Source organism: Archocentrus centrarchus, chromosome 7 (assembly GCF_007364275.1).
Source record: "Archocentrus centrarchus isolate MPI-CPG fArcCen1 chromosome 7, fArcCen1, whole genome shotgun sequence".
Lineage (NCBI taxonomy): Eukaryota > Metazoa > Chordata > Actinopteri > Cichliformes > Cichlidae > Archocentrus > Archocentrus centrarchus.
In genome coordinates this window covers 2826432-2837319 of record NC_044352.1, presented here as the reverse complement: position 1 = coordinate 2837319, position 10888 = coordinate 2826432, and the positions used below count along the sequence as shown (strand labels likewise).

Below are 10888 nucleotides of genomic sequence, written 5' to 3'. Positions count from 1 at the left end.
ATGTTGTTATCGTGATTAGCTGGGAAACGTGAGCCCTGGCATTCATGTGGGTGTGACCACCCAATCACCACCTGACATCCCCAAAAGATCTGCTGCCAGCATCCTGGTGTCCATGCCCAGGTGGGTCAGTGCTGTTTTGGCAGCACAGTGGTGACCTACACAATGTTAGACATTCAGAGCGCGCACCCTCCAAAGTAAAAGCCCTATATTGCACAAAAAGCACTCATCCTGTTCACCAAGTCTCATGAAATTCTACAACCATGCAAAAACAGACAAATGTACTAGTAAAAAAAACAAATAACATTTATTTTAAATAAAAATATATTTTCTGTTTAATTTAAATTACATCTGAGTTGACAAAAGTAAAGTTCTGGGCTCACTGGTCCTGAGCTCCTTCTACAAAAACCAAACCACAGTGTTGCAGTAGATCTGTTTAGGAATGTCTGAACAGTTTAGGAAACCTCATAACTCTGTTTTCAGTGAGCTGTGGAGCCTTAAACAGTTGCCCACTGAGAGGAGCCCACAGGAAGTCGGAGAGCCTCATGTGCCGTCAGTGAAAACTTGTCCCTGGATGGAGAGTCGAGTGCTGAACGGCTGAACGGGGCAGGACAGCGGAGGAGGCGTCTTCTTCTCTCCCGGTTTCAGAGCAATGCTCTCTGATTGGCTGCCTGGTTGGCCCTCTGTCTGTTTGGGAGGCGGTTTTGATTGGCTGCCAGGCTGCGACAGGCTAAGGAGGAGGTCTCTGAGCTCCTGGCGGTCCTGGTCGTGGCGGCTGCAGCAGTACAGCGCCGCCGGGTCCAGAGGGTGCGCCTCCGTGTTAAAGATGAACCCCCCTGCCCCTAACACGCACCCTCCCAACTCCCCACCCTCCTCCCAGGTTCCGTCCCCCTCCGTCCCTCCACCGTGCAGGAAGTGGGTGGGGTCAAAGAGCAAGTACAGGTACTTGATGGTTTCAGCTAGAAAGAAGGACTCCATCCTGTTGTCCAGCTGGTGATCTCGCAGGTCTTTAACCTGCAGAAAGAAAAGTCAGTAAAACTTTATTTATAAGCTTTTTATCAGGAGCACTTCAAAATGATGATGAAGTAATCTTTGCTACATGCAGAGTATAGCTGTCATGTGACCACTGGTCAAACAGACAGGACTCACGCTGGCGTATCCACAGGGCGTCTTGGCGATCCTATCGATGGACTCCAGAGCGTCGAGCCCCAGCTGGAGGTAGGTGTGGTCGCCCGTTGCCCTGAACAGGTACATGGCGCTCTCTATCAACTCTGAAACGCATCCAGGAGCAGGAAGGTGACAAAGTCGATCTGCGTCTTTGCAGCTCGTCAGTTACTCAATGCTGAGCTCAGACTACAAAACTTCAGTGTCCTCCCATTACTGAGCTACTCTGACAACAACCACACAACAAAAAACTACAGAGAGTTTTTAAACCCAGTTAGCTGACATCGAAGCCATGACAGCAGCTACCAGGTTCATCTCCTCTGAGCTTTCAATGGCTGCTGCTGCTTTGTGGTCTCCTGCATGTAAACCTGCTAAAAAGGTACGGCTGACCTGAATGGTATTACTAAATCCCCCCCCCACACACACACACAAAAAAAAATGTTAAAGACAAGTGTGCTGTGACTTCATTTGGAGTGGAGTGTTTCTGAAATGCTCCGGCCTCCGACTCCATGGAAACAGACGAAAACGATGCTTTTTGGAAACGGGGGCGCTCACACATGCGCCCCCCCACTATGGTTGCAGCTCCTATAGCCACACCGCCAACTGGTGGCCTGGCAATAGGAACTGCAGCGTTTTCATCGCTTTGCGTTTCCATGAAAACGGAGATGGTTTCTGAAACGTCTCCGTGTAAATGCGTCACTTTTCGGAAACAAAAACGGCAAAACGACACCAAGCGGGGCCTAAGAGAGCGTCCTCCTTTCTTCACAGTGCCCAGCCTCCATCTGAGTAACAAATATCAGTATTTTATTAAACAAATTAAAATACTCCAGGAATACTGCGACCAAGAGAGCTCATCTCATGCACCACCAGCCTGAGATCATGTTAGCTGAGCAAACTTAAAACTGATCAGCTGGAAAAAAACCGTCCAACACTGAACACACTTCGCTTAAATAAGCTGCCTCCTAATCCAGAGCAAGCTAACGGCTCAGTCACACGAATCAAAGTAGGACAGCAATAAATAAATCAATCAGTGGCTGCCTGGTGATTGTATTGATTTTTTTTCACATTCTGCCACAGGCGGCAATTTACGGTGACTAAATGATTACCCAGAGCTTTGATCACAAGGCGACTGCACGGGTCACCTGACAGGAGGCAACAGCAGACAGTCAGTGTGACTGCAATCATGTAAAAAAATTCTAAAGTCTCAGAGAGACTGTTGAATTTATAGATGCAGATTTATACTTTTATAAATCTTCACTGGGTCAGAAAAGCACAAATTTGCCACGAGACCATCATGTTTCCATCACTCCCCATCGAAGCTGAAGCTGTGCCCTTTCACCCTGAAGGCAGAATGCAGGGTCAAAGGGCAATGACTGACCTGGTCTCAGCGGGTACCCCTCTCTCTTGTCCACAGTGTAACCCTGAGGGATGCTGTAAAACTCAGGCAGTCCTCCAAACTGTCTCCACACTGAATAATAATTCTGGAAAGTCCTCACAGCACTCTCCAGGTTTCCCAGCAGAGACTAAAACACAAACAAAATCAACTTTAACGACGACAGTTTCATCGTTCGTGTAAATAACTCTTCACAGATATGTGCACTCACCTGCAGGCCGGGCCAGAAGGCCTCCAGACTCTGGAAAACAGGCATGGACACGGTTCCTTTGTGCATCTGCACCCACAGGTACCAGTCATCAAACCGGGTGTAGTTCTGGATGGCTCGATCGAACGCTGAGAAAAGGCATCAGAAATCAGATTCAGCTGGACGAGGTTTGCTTTTCCTCCGTTTGTTAGCGTGGAGTCATTAAAGAGTTTTCTGAACCTTTTAATGCCACACAGAGTAGAAGTTATGCAGACGAAACAATCATCACAAACCGACCCCTACAACTATTTACTGACTGCAAAAAGCATTTGAGATTTATATCACATTTTGTCTCCACAAATAAAATCTCCTTTAATAAAGCAGGAAATTGCTCGGCTACTATCAGGAGGAAGGAGAGTGCTGCGATCTTCACCCTGGAACATGCTGAGCAGCTCTTCGTCCTGCAGCATAATCGCTCCTTTAACCAGATACTCGAAGTAGGAGTCGACTCCCGCGCCAATACCGGCATCCTGAGCGACCCACTTCTTAGACACAATGTCGATGTGGTTCCCCACCTGGACGGACAGACAGGTGAGAGAAACAGAGAAGAGGGTGGGGCTTAAAAAGTTTCTGTTCTGTTTTTTTATTGACTCATTCAGCTAAAAGTCGGCGAGCTCCGGCGGGATCTCTCCTTTATCAGCCTACTTCAGCCTGCCTGCATCCTACCCACAATTCATCACACACAGACTGGGCAAGTGTATTTGGGAATTCATTTTAGCATTTTAATTTTTTTGTTTCTCATCTGTCCAAGAGAATAACAGCCTTCTTGCTTTTATTTTGAAAGCAGCTGCTCAGCAGCTAACCCCGGCTCTTCCGGTCTGATGATTTCCTGGTAGCTGACTTGCAGGCTCGGTTACTGTTGTTATGATTTCATTTATGTGCCTCAACAGAAAATCTCTTGTTCTCCAACTCAACCTTCTTGGCAATTAAAATATTTGCAAATGAGCACCTTCTTAACTGTGTGTGCCTCTGCTTCCTGTTGCACACACGTCTAAAAATGAAGATTTTTTTAAATTCTAGCACAAACCCACGTTAAAGGTTTTCTGCAGGTTGCAGAGCTATGACATCACAGTAATATAGCAGGTCAGTTTCAATGATGGCCCTGGAGTAATATTAACATGATGGAATAAAAGCAACACACTAGCACGAGGAAACTGGATACACATCCTGTAACTGGACCTTAAATTACAAACTCAATGTTTTGTGTAACCATTTCAAATTAAAAGCCTTAGAGTTTTAAAATAAACTTTTATTTTGAATCATTTGCAGGATTATTTTTCCCCTCCAGGCTCCTTGAAGGCCAAACTGAATTTTTTTCACACATCAGATCGGAAAGCAAAAGTATCTACCCCACAGACACTTTCTATTTAAAGGTTTCTTTAGAAATAATCTCAATAAGCAGCCTTTCTATTTTCAGCACACCTGGTACAAATATGCATTTTAGGCCTTTTCTGACTTTAGCTGACATGTTTGCACTAAATGCCATTACAGTGGGTTGGATGTGAGCAGACAGTCGATGGATTACTTACCAGTCCGATGTCAGATCTGGTCTTCCACAGGGCTCTCAGGGCTCGGCGGGCTACGTTCTCAAACACCGGGTCTCCTGTTAATCGAGTCAGAGTTGCAAACTCCAGGATGAAGGTTCCCACACCGGCGGTGCACGTGACGGGCGTCTCCGTGGGACTGACGCCACGCAGAAGGTTCACTGTACCGTACGGCATCCCAGTGGGAGTCTCAAAGGCTGAATTATTGTGGACACAAATTTCACTGATTCACACAGTGCTTCTCGGCGCTGGTGCAGTTTGTTACATGTAGTCCTGGCTCAGGTATGACAGGAGCTTCTTTCAGAGGAAACTCTTGTGTTTAAATTCAGCTTCCAGCAAAATCCGTTTCTTTACCACAAAGTATCAGAGAGCAGCTTTTGTAACGAGAACATCTACCGTGTGTGTGTGTGTGTGTGTGTGTGTGTGTGTGTGTGTGTGTGGGCGTTCATACCAGGCAGCAGTTTCCTGGCAGCATCCTCGGCCATCCTCAGCAGTGGTCCTGAACAGGGCCAGCCGGGCTCCACCTCCATCCCCGCCCTCTTTGCCAAGAGGTGGGCCGACAGCAAACCACCCACAACTGCACCCAAAAACACACACACACACACACACACACACACACACACACACACACACACACACACACACACACACACACACACACACACACACACATTAACCTTCTTTTAATCAGGATGTGAATCTCTTCGCTGCTGAGCATAGTTTCCCCTCAGAGTCTGAGCAGTCCCGCCTCTCAGTACCTCTGATGTTGGTTTCAAACACGGACGCGTTGACGTCGATGTCGAAGTCGATGGTGTCTTGGAGCAGCGACGCCACTCGTTGAAACTCTGTACGGTTTCCCAAAACCTTCAGAGATACAAAAAGTTTACATTTCACAACAACAAGAAAACACACTGACCACTGCTGAGTGTGACTCTGCTGTGATCAACCGTCTTTACACCGTTAAAGCTTCATATTTTTTATCTTAAATTATTAAAAATGATATTTGTGATCTCACCAGCAGAGTGTCGAGGGCGTCGATCAGCGTGAGCGAGAAACTGCGCAGAAAAGAGCAAAAGTTACTGTTGGAGATCAAGAACCTACAGAAGAGTTTATCCTGCATGAAGATCCTCTAAGAACTGCTTTCTTACACAGTTCAAAGCAGGAACGAGACAATATTTAATAAACTGAACGGAGATTTACAGACTTTACATTTAAAATTTAGCCTTTAAATAATTCTGACAATACACTGAGAGAAAGAAACGTGTGTGATGCCATATTAGCTAGAATAAATTAATGGTGGGGTTCAATACTGAAGCAGAAATATCATCTAAAAAACTGCAGCTGCAAACTGGTGTCATATTTATGTGGAACTTAAAACGCAGCAACGTGGTCACAAAATCACCATTTTTCCATGATACATTAATCTTTGATACACTGAGTTCAAACCTGATTTTAGAATCTTAGATCAGGTTTTCTCTTCTTCTAAATTTATGAGTTTTCTTTAATGGAAGAGAATATTTACAGTATGGTTCTTTTTAATTTACGACAATAAATCTCTGAAAATCTTTGTTTTTGTCTAAACTCCCCTCCCCCTGCATAAACACATAAATAAGGAAACATCATAATTATACTGGTCAATATTAAAATCACACTTTTTATGATGATTTATCAAAGATTAATGAAACATTTTTAAAAGAAATTTGTCCTTTTAATTAAAATATTAGTTTACCTGAATAAACTAAAATTCATAAACGTGACCTGACACTTTTATGTGGAGGGAAAAGTGACAGAAGCAGGAACAAACCTGCACACTTGGATACGTGCGAATCTCACAGAGTAAAAACAGGACGAGTAGAACTGAGTAAAACTCAAATAAACGCTCTACAGGAATTTCACAAAAACCAAATTAGAAGGAAAACTTCAGTGCAGTCAAGTGTAAACTGCCTCACCTGCCCCAGGTGTCCTGTCCATCACAGGTGAGGGGGCGGAGCTCATCGTAGGGGAAGGCGTTGTCAAGGTAACTGTTGTAGGCGTGGTAGAACATGGACTTGATGCGCTGTCTGAGACATGAAGTGTGTTACAGTGAGGACGGTGTGCCGGGGCAGTTAAAGGGCACTAATTCAGTAAAATCCCAACTCTGCACTTTTTCCCATCTGTGAGAAACATTCAACATCCCAGTGACCCTAAATGGGAACGCTCCAAAGCAAGAGGTCAACCTTTAAAAAGGAATTTCAGAAAGAGTGAAGAAGCATGCAAAGTATCATATTATGCAAACCACGGGAGTCCAAGTGCTCCAAAATAAAAGCTTCTCACATTAAGGACTGCTGACAGAATCAGACAAAAACAAATGAGAGCAAATCAATCTGCAAACGAATCGTTTGACCAGGATGTGGACTTCAGGTCGCACCTTAAACAAATATTCAGGACTTCCTTCGCTCACCAGGAATTCATGATTCTCTTCATTGTCTCTGCAAAATCCAGGATGAATGTAAAATCATTCATCTCATATTTTAAAGAACTCCTTATTAAAATAGTGCTGGCTCACTTGTGGTTCCTTGAGTTTCTAAAATTAAAATCGGGCGGCAGAGCCTTCAGCGTTCAGACCCTCTCCTGTGGAGGGAGATGGACACCCTCTCTGCTAGCATAAGACTTCATAAAGCTCACAGTCAGAGCAGGATCAGGTGACCCTGAACCCTCTCTTAGTTACGGGGCTTCAGGCAGCTGGGGGACTTCCCATGATGCACTGGGCATTTCTCCTTTATCTCCACTGCTCCACATCATAACATTTTGCCTTCTCTCTTCCACAGTTTGTGCTTTGTCTTATTTGTGGTCTGGCTTTGCTTTGCTTACCTCACCCCTCAACCAGTCACAGCACATGGCTGCCCCCCCCCCCCCCCCCCCGCCTGCTTCTGTTGGAAGTCTCTTCCTGTTATAATGGAGTTCCTCCTCTCCACGGTCACCGACTGCTGCTCACAGGAGACCCTCTGATTGTTGAATATTGTAGTGTCTTTGATTTTCTATATTTAAATTTAAAAAATAAACTATAGTAACCAGTGCGGGGGGGTTGTACTCCTTAATACACTGTGGCGTTTCTAGACTAGTAAACGGTCCAGTTTATCCTAATGGTAAGCCCCTCTAAACACAGCCCCCACACACGGACTCACTTCAGCTAAACCCTGGTGGAATAAGCGGCGGCTGCGCGGAGCACGAAGAGTGTGAAGCGGTGGAGTATTTCAGAGCGCATCGTTCAGGTGGAGCTGGTGTTTGTACCTGACAGCAGCCATCTCCTCCTCAGTGAACTGACGAGCCGCCGCACCGCTCAGCACGCACAACAACAGCGCGGTGCACACGGGAGCGCGCATGGAGACCGGGCGCACAGACGACAGGTGAGACAGGTGGACTCGGAAACCGATATTACAGGTAAAATCAGAGAACGGAAGAACGCACAACAGCACAGAGTCTGCTGTTGTTATTGTGCAGCTGTCAGGAAACAGGAAGTGAACCATCAGCGCATGCGTCGAACCGGTGCGCTGACGACTGCTTTTCACGTAGAATCTCATTGGACGATTTTTTTAAGTGAACCTTTATTAATAACATAGTATTGTGACAATAACGACAGAGAGGTATCAGGACAAAATACAAATAAAAAATGAATTGAATGTCAACAAATAATTATACAGGTATATATGAATATATAATTGCCTATAAATAAGTCAACAAATAAAAAGGTTTCTAAAATAAACACAAACAGAACTCTAAAAAAAACTGTTTTTCTTACCAAATTTATTTCTCAACTTTTTATTTCCATTTCTTAATGTCTCCTATACAAATGATTTTTTAAATGTCCTGTAACTATTAAAATTACAGTTGTCTGTTTATTTAGATAATGAGTGAGTCCATGTTAAAAAGATGTTTAAAAAGACAAATCTGAATAAAGAGATCTCCAAACTCACAGCACTGATTTATCTGCAGCAGCTGTTTCTGTGCGTGTCGAGAAATCCAGGAAGTATGAAGCGCGTCTGAAGTTTACTTCAGTAAGGGCGAGTGACGTCACTGATTACGTCTGAAGCCGCGCTGGTTCCAGTCATAGACATAGGTATACATGTCTATTGCCGTGTTTCCATTAGTACCTACTCAGCACGGCCTGTACAGGTCAGCAGCCTGTCGCAGGGCTAACACAGAGAGACAGACACACTCACATTCACACCTATGGGCAATTTAAAGTGACCAATTAACCAAACCCCACTAACTGCATGTCTCTGGACTGTGGGAGGAAACCGGAGTACCCGGGGGAAACCCACGCAGACACGGGGAGAACATGCAAACTCCACAGAGAAAGGCCCGGGCCAAGGTGTATTTAAAAATAACCTCTTAACTTATTGATGGATTTATAGGTATTTATTTTGTTTTGTGGTGTTTTTGAGAGTTAGATACTTGTTTAACTCTCAAAGTTAAGTTAAGCGATAATTTTTTCTTAGTTTAAGTTGACAATTTTTTTTTTTTAATTTTTCAGTTTGTATTCATTTTAGGGGATCTTTATTTTTACATCCCTCACTTGTTCCATTTTCCAGCTCTTTTTAATTTATATCAGTCCTATGCAAATAAATTTCATGTCCTTACAGCCCCCCCTTCATGACCAGTGAGTCAGTACTCAACAGAAAAAGCTGGATATGCAAATCAGGAAGGCCATTTTGTTAACAGTCATAAACTTCTGATTCTCTCATTATTTCAGTGCTGTCAGTCAGTGAGGACAGTTTGCCACATCAAAAACCTTTTCAGGAATTTTTAGAAATGTGTACGTGAAACACAGGAGAATTTATCTCAGTGATAAATCCTCCTTAGATAAAACAACTGTGTAGCTTTGTGATACACGTGATGCTGTGCGTACATCACTGCCTTATGATCACTTCCTTAAACATTTTCTTTATGGAGATGTTCAGGAAACATCATCGTTGCCTTACAAAGGCTCCGACCAACAACTTCAGCACAGTATCCGTTACTATGAAAAGAAATAACCTCACAAGCAAATATCCCCCCCTTAATCACTTTGCATACTGTAACCATTAAGATGTTAATGTATAACCAGCAGCTGCACATCCACAGTCACACAAACGGAGAGCACACAAGGATGGAAAAGCTTCTTCTGTTCATCACAGTTGCATCAGGCAAGTGTTTTAATGTGTACAGAAAATAGAAATAACACAAATTTCCACTGTCGTCTTGTTTTTGAGTTTAAACTGTTTTCCTATTTCTTTATATGTAAACAAACTAAAATATACGTTTTTGATTTTAAAACCTTGCTTTATATATTTATAACACATTACATATTATAAACATATGTATTATTTCCCATATAATGCAAGTTACTGGTGCTTTCGTTTATTTAAGTTTTAACCTTTTTTCAAGCTGTTTTCTCTTTCTATAAAAATGGTAAAAATGTTCCATTAAAAGGAGAAATAATAGTAAATTGATGTATTTGACGTATATATATATATATATTTATTTATTTATTTATTTTTTTTTTTTAAGTTTGATAGGAATAATGGACATTTTCTATTGTTTTACAATAAGGAGTTACAGTTAGACTTGCTTGTTAAACACAAACATCATGTTACATAGTGTAATTTAATAGACAGCTATGTCAGTGCCAGTAATACTGGATGAGCTTTTAGTGCAGGAATAAGTACAGACTACAATGAAATTTAATTATACAAAGTCCAGCTGGATTACTATGCTGTTTTGTTAGCCCAAACGTGATCAGTATGCATGTCTGTAATTTCAGGTCCCGTCACCTCGAATGCTGGACGTCGGTACCATTTTGTTTATGACCGAAAGAAGTGGACTGAAGCTCTGAGTTACTGCAGAGAGAAATACACAGACCTGGCCACTATAGAAAACATGGAGGATGTGACGACCCTGAACTACATGGCAGACTTAAGCAAATTTGGTGACTCAGAATACAGCTATGTAAATTTATTTTCTCTCTCTTTAACTGAGTCATATTTTTAAACAGTTAAGGTACTTGTACACATGTATGTACAAGTAATAAATACTTTTTGTATCTACTACATTTGTTCAATTCTCCCTTGTTCTTAATTTAAATGGCAAATAGACAGGGTCTTATATAGCGTTGTTCTACTCTACATAGAGAAAGTGCTTTAAACAAGATACGTCATTCACTCATTCATACAATTACTTTTTCTATGGCTAAGTGCTTTCTGTCGAACACTTGTACTTGAATTAATGCAAAGAGCAACTTGGGGTTCAGTATCTTGCCCAAGGCATGCAGAGTGTAGCAGCCAGCCACCAAATCACAACAGTCGCCTCAAGGCACCTTATATTGTAGGTAAAGGCCCTACAATAGTACAGAGGGAACCCAACAATTAGACAATGAGCAATGACAGCGGGAGGGAAAACTCCCTTTTGACAGGAAGAAACCTCCAACAGAACCAGGCTCAGGGAGGGGCAGTCATCTGCTGTGAGTGGTTGGGGCTGAGGGGAGAGAGACAGGACAGAAGACACACTGTGGAAGAGAGCCAGAGA

At 43.0% G+C, this 10888-nt stretch overlaps 1 protein-coding gene across 2 annotated transcripts; it reads right to left on the bottom strand.

The window, feature by feature from the left end:
- Positions 1–336: 336 nt before the first annotated feature.
- edem2 (ER degradation enhancer, mannosidase alpha-like 2) lies at positions 337–7837 on the bottom strand. Of its 2 annotated transcripts, none has more exons than XM_030733913.1 (11): positions 7616–7837; positions 6295–6405; positions 5361–5400; positions 5104–5209; positions 4797–4922; positions 4331–4542; positions 3175–3316; positions 2766–2890; positions 2540–2684; positions 1147–1268; positions 337–1011 (listed from the first exon to the last, which is right to left on the bottom strand). In XM_030733913.1, exons 1-11 carry the CDS (start codon positions 7705–7707, stop codon positions 541–543), a joined length of 1692 nt encoding a protein of 563 aa, XP_030589773.1. In that variant the 5' UTR covers positions 7708–7837; the 3' UTR covers positions 337–540. The 2 variants fall into 2 exon arrangements, with proteins under 2 accessions (XP_030589773.1, XP_030589774.1); XM_030733914.1 differs by having other exon boundaries at positions 7510–7639.
- Between the last annotated feature and the right edge of the window lie 3051 nt (positions 7838–10888).